This window comes from Chaetodon auriga, chromosome 4, assembly GCF_051107435.1.
Source record: "Chaetodon auriga isolate fChaAug3 chromosome 4, fChaAug3.hap1, whole genome shotgun sequence".
Classification (NCBI taxonomy): domain Eukaryota; kingdom Metazoa; phylum Chordata; class Actinopteri; order Chaetodontiformes; family Chaetodontidae; genus Chaetodon; species Chaetodon auriga.
This window is the reverse complement of record NC_135077.1, coordinates 25632405-25651728: the sequence shown is the minus strand read 5'-3', so window position 1 is coordinate 25651728 and position 19324 is coordinate 25632405. Positions and strand designations below refer to the sequence as shown.

Genomic DNA, 19324 nt, shown 5'->3' with positions numbered 1-19324 from the left:
GCGGTTGTGCTTCATGTCTGTGTTATAGTAGCACTCCACCTAGTGGCCAAACCTCGTAATTTCATTAAATGACGCGTTTGACGCCAGTTGTCATAGCGGTGCTCTGACTGCGTGTGTGTGTGTGTCAGTGCTGCACGGCAGGCAGCATCTCCCTTGTCATCGCAGTGAACGCACCTGAGAGCAGGAAGCAAAGGTAGGATGTGGGACATTTTCAATGGAACACAACAACTAAGGCGGTTTTTTTTTTTTTTTTTTTTTTATCAGCATCCTGGGACAGACGTGTTACGAAGGGCTGGTAAATACAGGGATGTTTGTAATAGCTGTTATGTAAGTGCATTAAACTAAGTCTCCAAATGGACAGCTGGATGCTATGTGGCTTTGGTGTCATGGTAATTTGATCAAGGCGAGCGGTGCCAAAAAGTGCAGAGGGGTGTGGATTGGCACCACAGCTGGTAGTTTGCTGGCTAACAGGCCACTATGGCGCAGTTTCAGCGGTCATGCGGGAATCTTGTCTGTCGGTCATCAGCTGCCGCCACAGTGAAATAAACACTGCTGTGCATCCGTCTCAAAAGTGGATGCTGAGACACGCAGACATTTGTAAACCGCCTTCAGCTCTGCAGCAACGCTCACTGTCGTTCATTGCGACAGTGTGTCACATACATGTAATTTACTGACATTACACGCACTTCTTTCATCTGGAGCTTTCTGTGAGTTGGAGCCGTCGTTAATTAACTCATAACTATCATGAGATTAGCAGCTGTCCCATGATGTAACTGTGTCCTGCGGTTGTCTGTGAAAATACAAACAAATACAAACATGTCGTCGAGTTTTGATGTCTCGTGAAATGAACAGATGAGTGAGCAGTTTAAAGGGTCCAAAATATATTGTGGTAAGCAGCAGTGTGGCTGATGCGGTCATGCGCTGAAGTTCAGTCGGCGCAGGTTGAAACCGTGAGGTGAGACTGAGGCCAGTGCGCGCGTGTACGTGCCTTGGGCGCGTGCCACTGTGCGAAGGTGACGCAACGGTAAACCGCTGTCGCGAGCTGTATCGGCTAGCTAACTTCAGGATTACAGCAGGTATTCTGCATTATAATTTTGATTATATATTTTTTCCAGCAAATTGTTAATGAATGACTGTACGAGAAGGGAGTCAGGGAAGGATTCCGCGAGACAACTGTGCTTAATTTTAACGTTAGCTTTGCTGATGATAAAATGAAATACATAAAAATTAAGGATAAGGGTCTATTAGCTAACATCATGTAACTACAACATTAATATCATTATTAGTAATTAACTGATAGACTGCCCGTCGTCTAAATTTTTGTCTGACTTTTGCCGTGAGGAGGTGCGCAATGCGACGCCATAATAGCTAATATAGTTGAAAGAATGGCGCAGGCTCTAACTTTGTACCTGTTGGCTAAAGTTAGTGCAGATTCAGACATTAAAAAGTAACTTAGTTTGCTCAAGCTGTTGCACGGAGTGATGCTGTAAAGGAAGCTGGTACTGTCCTGGAATAAGGAGCTCCATGACTAAGATCTTGGACCATTTTAGTATGTGTCAAATTAATGGCGATCAATGGCTCCTCTAGTTTAAACTTTACATAGTGTAATATCAGATCGTTAAATAGTGAGACAAGGAGACCTCAGAGGCAGCCTCTTGATGCTTGAGTCCACCTCCTAAAGAGGCACCTCTGTTCGGGTCTCTGAGCAGAAATAAGTGAGCTTTTTTGGTAGAAGCCTCAGTTCTCCCATTTGTGATTCTGTTGAGTTGAAGCATGATATTGCTTACTAACGTTTGTGCTGACTTTCACCATACACACGATGATGGTTTTTCTACTCAATCTGCCTCAGATAACTATCTCTGTAGGCCGGAGATTGGTGGAATTCAATATGAAAGTCTGTAGTACGGAATATTGAGGCAATATGAAAGCAGTGATGCCAGATTGATTTGATCGAAGCTATCTGTTTTTCTTCCAGTTTTAAATTACCTGTGTTAACTTACAGTGTTTTTGAAACCCAACCACTTGTTTGTGCAGGTCATCACCTTTTCTCCCCATAGTTGAGCCACTGCAGGTACAATACCTATCATGCTCTGGAGGGTGTAGAGTGTTTGACAGGACTTGCTTTTGATCAACAAAAACCGTCTCCTCACAGCTTGATTACCGTGCTTTTATTCAGTATGCACAATGGAAGTTTCAAATGACTTGTGTACATATACTGTGTTTGTCATCTGGCTGCACTGTGGCAGCAGTGTGAAAGAGTAATGGTTCTCCACAGATCTGGCTTCTTAGTCTCATTTCCTGATTGTTTTTGTTTGCTGGCATCTCAGTGTCCTCCAGGGTGAGCTGTTATGGGGAAGGAGAAGCTCCACATAAACATTGTGGTAATAGGACATGTCGACTCAGGCAAGTCCACCACCACCGGCCACCTGATCTACAAGTGTGGTGGTATTGACAAGAGAACCATTGAGAAGTTTGAGAAGGAAGCTGCTGAGGTATGGCTCATATTGTCTTCACTTGGATTTAAAGTATGATCTTTTAATGCCTTTTTTTACTGTTTAAATTCACTGTGCTGCACAGGTGTTCTAGTACAACAGTATCATGTTTAACTGGATGTCTTGTCTCACAAGTATGGTGCATTTCTGTGTCTTGCCCTGTGTAATCTGTGTCCTGTTGCCATACGCAAGTAATTGTGTAATAACTTTGTCTACAAAGAAGACTTTCATTGAATTGCTAAAACATCTGGGAAAAGTGATGGATGTAAATTTAGCTTTATCTGCCTGCAGCTGCTTTCCCCAAATTACAAGCAATCAGTCAGTCAGGGTGACTTTCGGTGACTTTAGGTCAGCATGATTGCATAACAGAATCCTTTTTTTTTAGTTTATGAATCAGTTCATTGTTGGGTGTGTAAGGAATTCATAATGGATGTGTCAGATCCAAGTCAGATCCAATTATGTGTCTCAAACTCCTGTTTCTTAGTTTTTGAGACGATCATTTCCATTGCTCGTCGCTCACAGACCTGGAGCATACATTAAAGTTGAAAATAAAACATTGAAAGTTTTAATTTAATGAGTAGAATTAATTAGTAAGTTCTCATAAACACATGTGTAGGTAGGTTCCTTTAATACTCTAATAAATACCCATTATGCGGAATTTGTTACATTATTCAAAAATATTTCCAAGACTTCATTTCATTGAAGTTATTATTGACTGTCGAAGCTTCTATGCAGAGTCCTTCCTGTGGTGGCTCTGAGGTAAATGTATTGCAAAGTTCTGTACTGACACCAACCTCCATTAGCCTCCATTCTGCAGTAGGACTGTGACGGATGTACACATAATTGCAAGATTATTTAGAGTTTTATTGCATCTGACTTTGTAAAGTTGTTTGCAGTGGTGGCACTAGTAGAAGCTCTGGATTAAGGCACTGTATTATAAAGTAAACATTAGATATGTCTTTATCTTACTTTACCTTCCACATCCCCTAGATGGGAAAGGGTTCCTTCAAATATGCCTGGGTTTTGGACAAGCTGAAAGCAGAGCGTGAGCGTGGCATCACCATTGACATCTCTCTTTGGAAGTTTGAGACCAGCAAGTACTACGTCACCATCATTGATGCTCCGGGACACAGGGACTTCATCAAGAACATGATCACTGGGACTTCTCAGGTAGAGGGAGAATGGGCTGACGAGTGGGAAACGAAAAAATGATGCATGATAGAGAGAGAAAAGTACTTGAGGAAGAAAGACTTTCTCACCCCCACACCTGCCCTCCTTTCAGGCTGACTGTGCTGTGCTGATCGTGGCTGCAGGCGTGGGGGAGTTTGAAGCCGGCATCTCAAAGAACGGCCAGACTCGTGAACATGCCCTCCTTGCCTACACCTTGGGAGTGAAACAGCTCATTGTGGGCATCAACAAGATGGATTCCACTGAGCCCAACTACAGCCAGAAGCGCTACGAAGAGATTGTGAAGGAAGTCAGCACTTACATCAAGAAAATTGGTTATAACCCTGACACTGTGGCCTTCGTGCCCATCTCTGGCTGGAATGGAGACAACATGCTGGAACCCAGCCCCAATGTAAGCCTGCTTTGAGACCCAAACTGTAATCATATATTGACAGTATTTACAGATACATAAAGAATAAGCACAGTAAGTCGTCACATAGACCGCATACCCTATGTGCACAGTTACATATATCTTAAGCAAGCGTTACACATTAGGATATGAAGTGGTGCTGCTTCTTTGTAATTTCAGTCCTCGTCTACTTTTGCGCCCTCTAATAAGTTGGAAAAGGCTAAAGGTGTTTTCAGACAGTGAGAGTTTGTTGCCACTGTCTCCGTGGTAGTCAGATACAGTGGCAGCCATGCAAAGTTCAGCAGTAGTGGCAAGTAGACGAGGGGGTATGCTGTAGCTCATCTCTTTGGATGGAGCATTCAGAGTTTATGACTTTTTCACCCTGCTACCGTGACTCGCTGTGTAAGCATGGCAACCGCAGAAACTACAGCAAGGGTAACAAACCAGGAGCTGACTTTACAAATTTCTGAGTTCCCTGAATCACACACGTCTTCACCAGTGGAGAACAGAGAGATCAGTGAAGAGAGACAGTGCAGCAGAATATCTGGCCTGAGACAGTAAACAGTGTTTATGATACTAGTTAGTGGGAGTATCAACAAATATTCTCAATTTGAATATGTAATTGAGTTATTAAAAAAATGCAGGCATTCAATTGTAAAAATTTATATTTGATTGGGGGGGACAACACTTTTAGTGGACGCACATTGACTGTACACAAATGGCTAGAGGGATTACATTACAGCCCGTTTTATGGCTGCCGGCTGCAGCGCTCTCTCTCTCAGTACTGGATCAGTTTCTGCAATTTCTGTCCCAAAAACATTCCAACTTGTCAGTGGCAAAAACAAACACTTTTAGTGTGAGTGCTTTGAACGGCACAGTTGCCCACAAGGATTATGTTGCAGCTATTGCAACCTGTTTTGTGGCTGCAGCTAAGGCGTTGTACTGGACCAGCTCCAAAACTTTTTGTTCTTATTAGTCATTTAGACACCAAAGTAGGGCTCAGGTTTAAAAATAGTCGAAGTATTCTTTCACACAGTTTCTGTTGGCTGTCCCTCAATATTACATCATTAGTCCAACATTTCCCCAGACTGTGAGCAGCAGCATTTGTTACATGCTAGCGCCAAGTTTAGCCCCTAACCTACAAAATAAAGAATAAAACAGCTTCAAACAAAACAACAAAAAGCAAAAACTTACACCCTCCATGTTTGAAGTCATGTCACAGACAGCTGGTATTGATCCATCCTCCAGCTTGTACTGTGACGGGCCCTCATTTACAAAGCAGTCCAGGAGTACCTACCCATCATGCATCAGATGAGGAGGTAAATCTGGCTGGTGTTTTGGGACACACGTTTTCTAAAAGGTGGATCAAGCAAAAAAGATGGATGTTCTTTTCTCATATGTTGACCTATATGTGACCCTCAAGGTACAACCTTCTCTATTTGGCTGCATGATGAGCTCATACTTAGTGGATAACAGCAGCCTGTGGTGTACAGATAGGGCTGGTAGGGTTGGAGGTAGCGTTGAGCCTTGTTGATAGTGGCAACCGCTCATTGTCTGAAAGTACCTCAATTATCAAAAAGGTTCTTGCGTATTGGTAAACAATACATATACATAGGCACACCACTCTTGCATCCAAAAAACTGCTGCATAGACATTGTGACTTGTGTATTTTTCTAATCATTGATGTGACCTCACTGTAAGCAGTCACAGTAAACCTCTGAGCTCCTGCCTCTCCACAGATGACCTGGTTCAAGGGCTGGAAGATCAACCGTAAAGACGGTAATGCCTCAGGCACCACACTGCTGGAGGCTCTGGATGCCATCCAGCCTCCCACACGTCCCACTGACAAGCCCCTCCGCCTGCCTCTGCAGGATGTCTACAAGATTGGAGGTGAGGGCGGTGTTGGTGTGGGCGGCTGTAAGGGTGACAGCTGTGTGATTTGTAGTTGGTAGATCAAACTTGAAATATTGAAAGTTCTCCAGTTATCGAGTGCCTCTGAAATGTCAGTTGTTCTAGATTATATGTTGAAAGTATTTTTGGAATGAGAGCACCTTGTGACAAAAAGAGGAGAACTGAATGAGTCCTGGAAAGAATTCCCATTGGCTCTTTATGTCCTAAAGTGAGTGTCTGTCCTTTTTTTAAGAGAACTGTGTTATAGAAATCATCATGGAGCTCATGCTTGAATTATCAGTTCAAGTCATGTAGTTGTTTTGCATGTAGTTGTCAGTGGACACCTTGTAAAGTTGCTAATCTCTCTCTGCCAGGCATTGGGACCGTACCAGTGGGCAGAGTGGAGACAGGAATACTAAAACCTGGTATGGTGGTGACCTTTGCCCCTGTCAATGTAACCACTGAGGTCAAGTCTGTGGAGATGCACCATGAGGCTCTGACTGAGGCGCTGCCTGGTGACAATGTGGGCTTTAACGTCAAGAATGTGTCTGTCAAGGACATTCGCCGTGGGAACGTGGCTGGAGACAGCAGGAACGACCCACCACAGGAGGCAGCCAGCTTCACCTCTCAGGTCTGCCTGCAGGAGTTAAGCTTTGAAAAGGGTACTGACTTAAAGAATCCACATGCTAATGAGTCTCTGCTTCTGCACATAACTTGCCTCTGTTCTCGTCCAGGTGATTATCCTGAACCACCCTGGTCAGATCAGTGCTGGCTACGCCCCTGTGCTGGACTGCCACACTGCGCACATCGCATGCAAGTTTGCAGAGCTCAAGGAAAAGATTGACCGTCGCTCTGGGAAAAAGCTCGAAGACAACCCCAAGTCCCTGAAGTCTGGAGATGCTGCTATTGTGGACATGATCCCAGGCAAGCCCATGTGTGTGGAGAGCTTCTCTGAGTATCCACCACTCGGTAAGTTTACTGTCCTTCCAGCAGCATTTCTGCTTATGGCTCCACCTGCAACCAGCAATAAAACCTGTTGTTTCACTCAAGGTTATTGGACATAAAATCAAAACCTTCATCTTAACCTCACTGACAAATGTGAACTTAAATTTTAATCAGAGATAACAAATGTTTTGTCTGTTGTCCCCCTTCAGGGAGGTTTGCGGTCCGTGACATGCGTCAGACCGTGGCAGTGGGAGTAATTAAAGGTGTGGAAAAGAAAGCCCCCACCAGTGGTAAGATAACCAAGTCTGCACAGAAAGCACAGAAGGTCAAATGAACGTTGTGCTGGGCTGCTGCCCCATACGCTCACCATGGCCGAAGACACACTAGCACCCTGCACCTTCTGCACACCATAGTCAGCGTCTGGTCTATTATCACAATGCATCGCAAAAGCAGGCGAAGGAAAAAAAATGAGTACCACACTGTTAGTGATTAACATGTTACCACACTGTTCTATGTAGGTTTTATTGTCAGTTTGTGGCAGGACAACACAACAACTTTGCATTAGGGCTCCCTGTTTGTGTGCTGTTGTACTTAGAATTAGGCTGCACATTGATCTAGCCAAAACATTAGCTGCTTAACACCTGTGACAAGGCAGAGATGTTCTTTTGCCAGATCTTTGTTTAAGCAATGCTCTGTGTTCTAACTTTAAAACAGATATGCTAACTAGCCAGATTGGCTGCTTGCATGTTCCCTGTTTGCACCTTAGAGAAACAAGCTTGAGAAAGTCTTTGTCTCCTACCTGAAATCTTCATGCCAAGCACTTTACTTAAGCAAACAGTAGCTCTGTTAAATGTTATAGTTTATGCACCTTAATCACTGTTATCTGTGAACACATGTTCCTAAAAGTAAAGATGTTAAAACATTATGTCTTTGTTCCTGGTGTCATTCAGTCAGTCCAGTCTGACCCTGAACTACTGAAGAACCTCGCTGTTTCAGTGAATGACGATGAGAAAGTTAAAAACCAAACTCTTCATAGAATTTCCTTTATTGATGAATGAGAAGAAAAGTTCACTTGCATTTTCATTACATTACAGGCTTCATAAATCTAACTGAGATTATTACGTGTATGTAAATATGTGCACATAATTTAAATAAATTAAAATAAACAAGACAGAATGTCAACATGTCAAAGGCCTGTTTTATGCCCAGTAGCAAAATGATCTCTGAATAAAAAAAAACAAAAACAAAAAAAAACCTAAAATGCCTCAAGTCAGAACATTACAGGGAGAGAAAATGAAGACAGTGCAACCAATTCTGTTCAGAGGAACCTAATGCACTTTTCAGCAAAATGTAGATATGGAGACGGATATGTACCACAAAAGCAAGGCACCAATATTCTGTATGTACTGCACATTTTGTAGACTTCATATCAGAGCTGAGGTCTTTTTCTTCCGATGCAGTCATTTTGAACCACGAATAGTGATTTGTCTTAATGACAAGGCATTCATTCTCAGTTATAGATAGGTTTGGATATGACAACCTCTTCATGCAAAATATATTTAAATATCTGAAGGAAAGTAAAATCCACTTCTTGAAAACAAACTGACCCCAAGCCTCCCTCACATATATTCTAGTCTTTCATGTAGGTCTTCAGAATTCATTGAGGTACTGCTAAGTAAAGGTGATCATTCACCACTGAGGCTTTGGATCCTTCATGGGTAGTATTCACCTGCAGCTTGTGGCGCTATAATTATTTTCCAACAACTTAGAGAGAGCCACTAAACTTGTCTGATGCATCTGAGTCTGTACCATGCAACAGGACTACATTCTGCAGCGAGTCCACTTCAAGGAAGCAAAAAGAATTCCACATGACACTGCATGATAAAAAGCAAACATTGCCCATGATTTAAAGGAGATATCTTCCTTTCATGTAGAAACAGAGTGGCAAAAAGACAGCTGCAACACCAAAGTTAGATTTCTGAACATTTCTTTCAGTGTAACCAAAACAACGTTCTTTGCTATGACACACATATTCTAACATATCAGACTGTTTTTAAATGAAGAAATGACATTCAAGATGTGTTTCAATCCATGGCTGTCATCAGCTGGAAAATCAGCTGACCAGTGCATAATTGATCTGAAAAATAAGTAACAACTGCTCGTTCCTCTCCTCTGGACTGTACCTAAGATCCTCCACAGTGTCATGGACATGTAGCGTCACAGCCGGCTGCGTAAATGATCATTCTTCTCTGTACATGTGCGTATACAAGTGTGTACAAGTGTATGTGCTTTGAACATGGTGCACCTCATATTACAGATGACTGTTGGCAGAAGTGACATTGCTAAGTGTTCAAATATTAGTTACAGCAACTCTGACATTTCTCTTGTCTGTCTGGGTTTTCCTGCTGTACCTCTCAGTGACAAGTTATGGTTGTCAAGGAATTCCAAAATAAGATTCAAGCCAACTCAGTGTTTAATAGAAAAAAAAAGGACCAGTCCTACAGTTTTGCATATTTTAGCCAATTTACAGCAAATCAGTTGGACATTAGATGGTGTGGCTCAGAATTTCACACATACTTTGTTAGGGATACAGCGATACCGCTACCAGCATCAGGTCTGATACTGTGCTCATGTACTGGCAATTGCAATCCTAAAACTACTCCAATACAACCACACCCTATCCTACATTAATTACATGGCGTAAACGGAGGCGGAGGAGGAGCAATGTCAGCAGTTCGGAGATATTTTAAGATAAGCGATGCTGAGTTGAGCAGACTGCAAACTATGCTCTGCCAAATCATCAAGAGCAGGAGTTAAAAGTAGCTCCTTTCACAAGTTCTAAAGAACTAACACAACGCAGAACACAATTAGTTTGCTAATGCTAGCAGTGGGAAACAGCAACATTCAACTTTGAAGCGAGAGAAACGGTCAGGAGACAACCCATGGGCAGTGAAAATAACAGAAGCTCTTACCCACACTGCTCTTGATGACCACCTGTGGTCAGCTGTAGATAATACAGGATTTGGTCATCTTCTCAGTGTAGTGGAATTGAGGTATGAGATTCCCATCATCACAGAAACCGTATGACCAAACAGTCTCATCGAGCAGAAGCAGGCTCTCAGAATGTTTGGGTCCAAGTATAAACTCCCCGATAAGCTCACTGTGGACGCTCCATTTGAGGAGTTGACCCGAAAACTGAGCTTCTGCTGTGATTGCTGCTGTGATCATACTTCAGAAACTTTTGCCCAAAGAAACAGACGAGGACCATCCCATCAACACTATGTAGGGAACCTTAGCTGCAGCAGCCAAGAGACGCTTCACTGATGCAGAAAAAAACCCACTCCACTGTACTACAAGTGTACTCAATCAGAGGTAAAGTGTGCGTGTGTGTGTGCACTTGTACAGCTATCTTTGTGAGAAGCCATACAAGTTTTGGACCTTGGGAGTGAGGACATTCTTGGTAAGTGAGGACATTTTGGCCGGTCCTCACTTTGGGACAGACCTTCAAAGGGATGCTTGAGGGTTCAGATTTGGATTTAAGGGTTAAGATAAGAATTTGGTTAGGGTTGGGTATTTAGTTGTGATGATTAAGGTTAGGGTTAGGAGTGAATGGCTTATGTCAACTAGTGTTCTCACAAGGATTGAAGTACAAATGTCTCTCTGTGTGTGCTGAGCATGTTAGAACTGTAATGGTATTATTAAGTACTCATCAGTACTCTGTATCGGCACGTACCCAAATGTAAGAACACATACTTGGTGCTTGGCCATATTTTGCCTAACGCTGTTGGCAGTATGATATACAAATCAGTTAGTCCACTTCCCAAACTTGCTTGTTTCAAGTAATTCAAGTAATTTCTGTTACAGTGACTTCATTGTTATGAGGTAATGCAATGCAGACTTTTCAAAACTCTGCACTTCCTGCATCACCACACAATGATCATGTAACATTGACAACAATGAAGTGATGCTCACTGTGGCAGATTACATAATTCAAGCACATTTCAGGAGTCCACTAATTGATTTACTGAATGGAAATTATTGCAAACCAGTAGATGCCCGATCTATCAAAGCAATATGTTAAACTGTATTGCCCTCATTCAGAAATGGTCAGCAAAACTTTTACGTATTATGAGACCTGCAGTTTAGGAGCTAAAACTTGCATATACACTGTCATGGTCCTTGTGGGCAACAGACGTCACTGGTTGAGGATTTATATAATTTAAGGTTACAAAGTTCAGGAGGTTATCCGGTTTTCTAAAATGGACAGAATGGTATGGAAATACAATAGAAATAGTGACAAGAACTGAGAATGAGCAGTTTGGCAATGGTGAGGAAACATTCACTCCAATATGGATGCCTGTCATGTGATTGGAGAGACAGGAAATAGATCATGTAAATGTGGGCACAAAGGAGTAATAAAGGTGGGATGAGTCATACAGGAGAATGCTGACATTGTTATCTCTCTTTCTTGCATGTGATTACATGTTAGCATGCCAGATTTACCGTCCCTCGTGCTCCTCCCATCTCCCCTTCCTCTTGTGCATGAGCACGAATGCCCCTTGTTGCTGATTGGCTAGAATAGTGTGTGGCTTGGTCTGACACAACTTGTGTCTTTCTGATTTGTAGAGCCAATGCTGTGTACAAAAACATACAGTGTACAAAAACACAGAGCCCTGTGTGGGTTTTTTTCAGGGCATACACAGAACGCTAGCAGCTAGCAGACCGTGAGGAGATGTTCGCTGAATTTCAAATTCAGCAAATATCAACAATCTTTCTCCAGGATGACTCACCCCATCTTAACGCCCCATTTTTTCCACTACTTGCAACAGTTGTGAGTGGTATTCTCAAAGGAATTTTCCATAAATGTTAGGTGTCCATGCTTTCCTACTTTCCTACTTTGTAAAGTGTAAAGTGTATCTTGCTAATCTCAGTACCTTTGACTGAAAACATGCAATGCTCATGCTCTGTCTCACGATCACATATCAAACAATGGTCTTTTAGAACCAAGTGTAGTTGACTTTGTTTAATTGCAAAGTCTCAGGTTTTAAGGGTCTGTGTTTCCATCATACAATCCTGAATCTTCTAGCTCGGATTGGTCAATCATACTTTAAAACAAAGAGTAACTCATGCAATGATATGCCATATGTGATCAGCCTGTATGAAAATACTGTGATTCTTATCAAATGGATCAACATGAAAATAAACATAAAAGGACCCCTCGTTATATTCCCACCCTCCCGCTCCCCAAAAAGGATAAAAACCGTCTCTTTGAGGTGAGATTTGCCTGCCTTCTGAACACACAGGCAAATTTATTTTAGCCGTACGTGAGGCATGTTCAGCAATTCGGTGCTGCCAGCAGAGGGCGAGGATGCATGACCGTGGGCCAGGCTACGGTTAGCGCCCTGGGACCCTGTCCCTGCTCTGCTCCCTGTCCTCAGGAGCTCCGAGGAGTAGGTGTGGGCCTCAGCAGTCCCAAGTGACAGAAAGTCAAATCCTTGCGTCTCTATCTCCCTGTCACTGATAAAGAGGTCCTCCTCACCCCATCCACCTCCACCACTCCTGCTTATACCCCCACCACCCCCTCCTCCCCCAGGGTCTTGGCTACAGCTGTGGGAGTCACTGCTTGTACTGGGGCTTGGAGATGAGAGGCTGTGGTGGGCATCCTGGACAGTCCCTGGGGCTGCCTGCATCAGGTCCTGCACTGACATGGACTTGCCCAAGCCTTGGTCCATCTGGCTGGTGCCAGAGCAGCAGCCCAGTGTTGGCAGCACCAGCGGCTGCAGCTCCAGGCTCATGTGTCTCCTCCAGGAGCCCCCCTCCTGAGTATTTATCTTGCCATTGCTGTTGCTGTTGCCCTGTAGCTGCTGGCCCAGTCTTCCCAGCCCCAACCCATGACCAAGGTCCTCCACTACATTGCTGTCCTCCATCTGCATTCCTAAACCTCCACAAAAGTCCTCCATGTCAGGGGATGCTTCTATGGAGGTCGCTCGTGGTAAGTTGCTCGGGCCCCCACTTCGGCTGGGAGGGGGTGGTGGCGGAAGCCTTGCCAGAAGAGGAAACCCTCCATCTCCGACTCCTCCGCCCCCGCCACTGCTGACACTATTTGGGGTGAGGATGGGTGGAGAGCTCCCCACAGCTTCATCAGTGCCACTTTCAGGCGTGGTGGCCTGAGCCTGGGTATAATGATGGTGGGGAGGATGACGATGATGGTGGTGGTGATGATGATGATGATGAGGAAGTGGTGACGGGCTGAAAGAGGAGGATGCGAGGCCAGAGGGAGGCGTTGAAGAGGAGGCATTGAGATTGAGGTTGAGCTCGTGGGGGGGCGCCAGGATGAGATGGAGTCCTCCCTGGGACAGGCGGGAGTTTGTGGAGGAGCTTGTGACGCAGCCACCAGGGGGTGGCGCTCCACTGCTGCTGACCTGGGTGGAGCAGGACAGGTCCTTGCTGAAGACAGAGGAGTTGTAGTCAGAGGTCTGCTCCAGCTCAAACAGGGGCAGAGAGGAGAGTGTGAGGGCTGAAGACGAGCCTTTACGCAAAACCTGACGATAAATGTCAAGCAGGGAGTCGAGCTTTGACTCAATCGACTGAACCTGTGAGGAGAGGAGGGGAAGACGGGAGTGAGTCATCTAACAATAAGAGAGCAAGAAAAGAAAAACAGTAGGGAAGGAAGGCATTTTAAAGTGAATGTGTGAAGAAGTTTTGTATGCAATTATAAAATTTATTCTGATGGAATAAGGGGTAGAGAAGTGATAGCGTTTCACTAAGGGGATGATAGTGCATGTCTTTCCTGGAAGACATTCATAGTGTTGCACTCAAAAGTAACACAAACAGTTGTGTAACAAATGCAAAGAGCTGCAAAAAGTTCAAAGTTGTCTGAGAATACCCTCCCAAACCAAACGGACCTGCCGCTCCACCTTACAGACGCGACCCAACATGCTCATGTCCTCTAAAATATCTCCATCAGACAGCAGCTTCTCCCGAATCTTCTTATCCAGAGGGATCTGGCCTTTCCCGAGGATCTGGTCCACTCTGGAACACACACACACACACACACACACACACACACACACACAAGCAAACATACAAACACACACACAAGCAAATACAAACACAGTAAGACATTAATGATAGGAAGAAAAAAAGGTGACAAAGTAGAAATCCACGCGGCAGCCAACAGAAAGCAAGGAAACTGCAACAGAGAAACAGATTACCACAAGCACACTTTCTCCTCCAACACACGGCAAATGAGAGGTTCCGCTTCCTCACTGGATTTGACAGATGTTGTATAATTGATGAGAAAACACGATGGGTGGATTTCTCGTGGATCAAATAGTTCACAAAACAAGACTGAATTGATTCTGATCTGATTCTGAATATATCTCTTTGTTTTCCAGCACAGATTCAGTTTGTGTGTCTTATTCAACACTTACATAAACACTATTCCTGCTCAATCCAGTGAGGTTCAGTAGAATGTGGTTAATAAAGTCTCTTAATGAACAAGGTTAAGTTCAGCAGAGGGCAGGGATAAGCCAAGGCAATATCTTGCAATTACAACGCCACCAACACTTTGGACAAACGAATGATTAAAGGTTTGACAAGACCCTCTAAAACCAAACCACACTCACATCTAAATGTGTTTTCCCTGAATGTGTGTTTTTGTGCCTCTTGGAGTGTAGTTTTTTTTTGCCACTTGATGTGGTCATACCAGTCAAATACAATGTCATACAGTGTTTTAAACGATGAAATAATCAGAAATACCAAAGGATTATGCTTTTTGTGATTAGCCAACAGTAGCCAGGTTTCCATCCAAATGTTGTGCAAATTTTAACCAAAGTTCCAGAAAAACCGGCGAAAGAAATTCAAACGAATGTGTTTTTCCATTCATTACTGATATGTAAATGTCAGCAGTTCAGTGCATTGAGATAAACAGTTGGTGGCAGGTGACATTAAACCACTGCAGAAGAAAAGAGGCCAAACCTTATATGAACAAAAACAATATAGATAACTAGATGGAAAGATGGCATTTGCATAAGTTTGTCTCGTGTATTAATTTGAGGAAGGTTACATTCTCCTCATGGGTCTTCACAGATGATGGTCATAGATCAAAGAGGTCAAGTGTTGATATAGCTGAGTGCAAAAGTGTAACATTCACTCCTGATCCACTTACAAGCTTTTCAACGCCATCTCACACTCTTACTAAGCAAATGGAGGTTATGCTGTTGTCTGCAGTTGTCATGGAGAATCAAGGGCTACAATCTTTGTCCCAGGCTATCACCAAGTGTTAGCCAGGATCATCACTTCTGTCACATGATGTCATCACCATGACAACTGAGCAAACTCCACCTGTTGATGAAGAGCGTGAGATGTGGTTGAAAACACTCACAAAATGGTTGCTGGTCACTGAGTTATCATTATTTTGTCCAAAAAACATCTCACTTCCTGGATAAAATAGAAGACCAAGTGCATGCAGCAGTTTCAGTTAACGGTCATCAACAGCAGGGGTCAATATTACAGCAGCAACAGCAGGTAGGCTTACACCGCTGTGCTTTAAGAATTCAGTTTGTGTGTATGGACGGGTGTACGAGTGTTACAGAGGATCCTATAATTTACCACAATTCCATAGAATGTTTCATCTCATAAAAACTGCTGAGTTTTGTTAGTGTTTGGTTTGTGAGTGACTTCATAGCCAGGACAGAAGTGTGTGAGAAAAGAGCAGTCCATGACAGGTGTGTTAAGAGAGGTTTCCTTTCACTTCCTGATCAGTCAGCACAACAAAGAAACCTAAACTTTGTTTTATAGTCCAGATTTGCTGTTTTTAAAGTTTTTGAGGACAAACATCTGCTGAATTGAGTGAATGGGAAGCGAACTGAACCCATGTGACATGTGAAGGATAGGGGGGCATTCTGACCCCTGGGTGGAGTTCTTTCTGCCCTGGCTGTAATAGACGGGCAGGGAGGGGGAGGAAAAGGTCTTGGCTCGGCTGCTTAGGGTCTGTGGGCCTACTATCATGTCCAGCCTGTGAGGGAAAGCAAACGAAACACACACACACATATACACAGAAACACACATGCAGCCAGAAGTACACATGCACATACACATTCGGACATACAAAATGTAAAGAACAAACATATAAACAGACATCCAGGTAACACACAAATATACCCATGCATGTATAAGGTACAAGTGTAGGTGCATACATGCAAACACACAAACACACACAAACACACCAAGATACAGGTGAATCAGATACAGTGTGGTCAAACAGCTCTACTTGGACAGCAAAGGTGGAAATGGAATGAAAACTTTCAGCCGCTGTTGTCATGCGGTCTGTCGTCAGTCCCACCTGGTTTGCAGGCTCTTGATGCGACACAGCATGTCCAGGTGCCCAGCAGAGTACTGCTCGATCACATCCTTGACATCGTAAGGACGCAGAGTCTCCTTAAACTTCTTCTTGGCTACATGGAACTTCATTATCCTGCAGAGAAATGTGTATATCAGCCACAAGGGGGAGTGCTTATACAGTCAGTTAACATGACCCGCAGTGGGACATTTCACAGACTTATGCAGCTATAAAAACACATGGAACTGTAACTTTGTTTTTCTTGTTTTAAAAAGTGCTCAACATGTGTAATTGCATGCCAACCACCTGTTTCTTCACACCAATGCAAACAGACAGAACACCTGAACAATCACTTCACTGGGCCTTAGAAAAACATCCAGGGAGGCTGTGGCTGCTTATTTTAGCTGTGTGTGGTTCAAACTATCATTCTGTATATGCAGCTCTCTGAGCGTGTGCACCTGTGGAGCCTTGAGGCTAAATTCAAGGGAATTTGGCTAAATGTGTGTTTCTGAGTGCTCAAGTGAAGAGAGGAAGGAACCGACAAGGACAAACAGCAGTAAAACTGTGCCTCACAGTAAAGTGGAAGTGAATGTTTGTGCGACAGCATCTTTTTCTGTGGCCAGTGAACCTATGGCCTTGACTCAGATTTGAGACTTATGCTCCTCATATAGTAAAGTTGGCATGTTGTGATGGAGAAGATGTTTTACTTCTTCATGGTCTGAGGTTACTTGTGTTCAACATCAGTAATAATAAAACACTACAAAATGCAATAAGAGAACATTAACAGCAGCTGTTCTGCTCCATAATGAAAACTTTTATCTTTGATACTTGAAGTGCATTTTGCTGATAATGTGTACTTTTATTGAGATAGGAAAGATTAGAGAAGATTTAATGCAGAACTTTTACTTGTAGGGAGTATTTTTCCATCACAGTGTTGCTACTTTTACTTAAGTAAACAGTCAAAGTACTCCTTTGACCACTGGGTCAGTGAGAAATATAGGTGAACTGTCCTTTAACCCCATTATATTTTTAACATGATCTTAGTTTCACACCTTCACCAATCATGATCCATGATTAATTTTATGTTTGTTGCTATGTAGAATTGTGACAATATGACAAAAATGGTGTCGGTTGGTTGTAGTTTTTGAAAACATCAGTTCAGGTTTATTCGCTACTGATGTACTGTTTTCTTAACCTAACCAAGCTGTTCTGGGGCCTAAACTGTGACTGTGTCACAAAGGTAATGACATGAGGACGAAGGTCCTGTATGCTTACGTCATACCAGACTGTCGCTGGTACTCTCCAATGGCGATACATGCTGTTTTGTGAGTCATTGGTAGTCGACCTACTCAGTCGTTTACGTATGAGGATGTCTTGAAAAGATCACTGTCAAATGTTTGCCAGTGCCCACGTGTTTCTCATGGGAGTAAGACATGACAGCATTTCTTAGCCAGCGCATGACTTCAGTTCTGAACTGAACATCTTTTATTGTAAAACCCAATAGGTTTGAACCATATCAATTAATCTTTGATTACACTATAAATATGAACCAAAGTCAAACCTAACGTTTCATTTAGATTATACAGCTATCTTAAATCCAATCTTTTATTAAGATTTGACAAATGCAACAGCTGAACCACAAATCAGTAACCGTAAGTGAGAGTTTATTCTTGCTGGTTCAACCACAGCTTCTCGTATTTGTTATGACTAAGTCTGACTGGTGATTTATTTTTAGGACTCTACATGGCTAAGACACACACTGTCCTTGTGACATGATCAGTTTACAGAGCTTTGCAGTGTTAATACTCCCTCTAACCATATTTCCTGTCTCTCAACACTGTATCCAATCACATGAACCAAAGATAATCTAAAAATAACCCAAAAAAATATCTTCCGGTCACTTAAATCCCTCGAGCCAATGTGTTGCAATCAGGGTTCGTTTACACACAGCCTTGAGTGCAGAAAAATACAGTGTTAGCTGGAGTGAAAGAGGAAGTCTCATTTCCTTTGCCTCACCTGACAGCTCTAATGACAGACTTGACTGAGGGCAGCAAGTCCTCCACTGAGATCTCACAGTGACAGCCCTTCTCATCAAAGCCATCCTCCCCCGCCATGTTGGAATCTGCTGCTTGGGAGAGAGGATACAGAAAAGGAGGATTTGGTTCATTGATCAGACGACCTTATGTCACCTACAAAAACAGGCCACTGTGCAGCAGGGACAAAGCATTTACATGTGTTGCATTAGTTTGCTAATAGCCAGAACCAGAGGTGCAAATAGTCATGATATCCAAAAAAAAAAACAAAACAAAACAAAAAAACGGTATAAATACATGTAAGTAGTGCAAGTGGCATGAAGTATAAACAGTATAAACAGTATGAGGTAGGTGCAGGTAGTGCAAGTGATCTCTATTAAACCACAAAACATGTGCAGCACGGTATGTAAACAGGTGACATGTGTAACAGGTAGTAAGTGGGCCACTGAGTTCACTTGGCATGCAGTCAGTGACCAGATTCCTCCCACCCACGTCCAAAAAAACATCTGATTTTATAATCAGCCTTCGCCACAGTTTTATTCTCCCAATCATTCACATGCAAATTCTAACCATAGCAACGCTTTGTAATTGCAACTAATTGTAGCTAAATAGAACAACGCACATCAATTTCCAAAAGTGACACTCAGAAAAAGCTTTAAAGCTGCATTTTTACATTTTTTGGCCACTTGAGGGTGCTGGAACAAGCTGGAAAAAATATCCCAATAAAATGACAAAAATGTCGATTCTTATTTACTCTCAGCTCTGTGTTTTTTTGTCCCCACCAACTCCTGAGGGAAATATCTGGCTCTTTAGCTGCTAAATGCTCTCAATGAACACCAGCTAGTTGCTAACTGTATCAAGCATTGGTGGTTCAGAGGTAGAATTCTGGCCTGCCACGCGGGAGACCTGGGTCCGATTCCCGGCCAGTGCAGCGACTTCTTAAACTTTACTGCATTTTGTTGTCTCTGTGCTGCACTGTGATGATGACAATAAAGTTGAATCTAATCTGTTAGCACAATATCAGATTTTTCACTGAAAACAATGA

General features: G+C 43.0%; 2 protein-coding genes and 1 non-coding gene across 9 annotated transcripts in view; 2 read left to right on the top strand and 1 right to left on the bottom strand.

Moving 5' to 3' along the window:
- The first annotated feature begins 72 nt into the window (after nt 1-72).
- On the top strand, nt 73-7828 carry LOC143320021 (elongation factor 1-alpha 1). The gene is made up of 8 exons (XM_076729383.1): nt 73-193; nt 2328-2492; nt 3483-3662; nt 3775-4071; nt 5808-5958; nt 6333-6589; nt 6693-6927; nt 7113-7828. The coding sequence occupies exons 2-8, from the start codon at nt 2349-2351 to the stop codon at nt 7235-7237; spliced, it is 1389 nt and encodes a 462-aa protein (XP_076585498.1). The 5' UTR covers nt 73-193; nt 2328-2348; the 3' UTR covers nt 7238-7828.
- A 294-nt stretch (nt 7829-8122) lies between these two features.
- Nucleotides 8123-19324, bottom strand: part of kcnq5b (potassium voltage-gated channel, KQT-like subfamily, member 5b) — a 116988-nt gene continuing 105786 nt past the window's right edge. For 2 of the 7 annotated variants that reach the window (XM_076729376.1, XM_076729377.1), the window contains 5 exons: nt 18263-18374; nt 16250-16381; nt 15815-15922; nt 13809-13935; nt 8123-13496 (listed from right to left, as the gene is read on the bottom strand). In XM_076729376.1, coding sequence (XP_076585491.1) covers nt 12213-13496; nt 13809-13935; nt 15815-15922; nt 16250-16381; nt 18263-18374 — 1763 coding nt within the window. In that variant the 3' untranslated portion in view covers nt 8123-12212. The remainder of the gene's footprint in view (nt 13497-13808; nt 13936-15814; nt 15923-16249; nt 16382-18262; nt 18375-19324) is intronic. The other 5 variants (XM_076729379.1, XM_076729382.1, XM_076729380.1 and 2 more) reach the window with 3 other exon arrangements.
- trnag-gcc (transfer RNA glycine (anticodon GCC)) lies at nt 19140-19210 on the top strand. Its single transcript has one exon. It is a non-coding gene; the product is annotated as a tRNA-Gly (tRNA).

Excerpts from the sequence above, each read along its gene's own strand:
- LOC143320021 (XM_076729383.1), top strand. The coding sequence starts at position 2,349 with ATGGGGAAGGAGAAGCTCCACATAAACATTGTGGTAATAGGACATGTC. Across the intron at positions 2,493-3,482 it reads TTGAGAAGGAAGCTGCTGAG|ATGGGAAAGGGTTCCTTCAA; the intron begins GTATGGCTCATA and ends CACATCCCCTAG. Across the intron at positions 6,590-6,692 it reads CAGCCAGCTTCACCTCTCAG|GTGATTATCCTGAACCACCC; the intron begins GTCTGCCTGCAG and ends GTTCTCGTCCAG.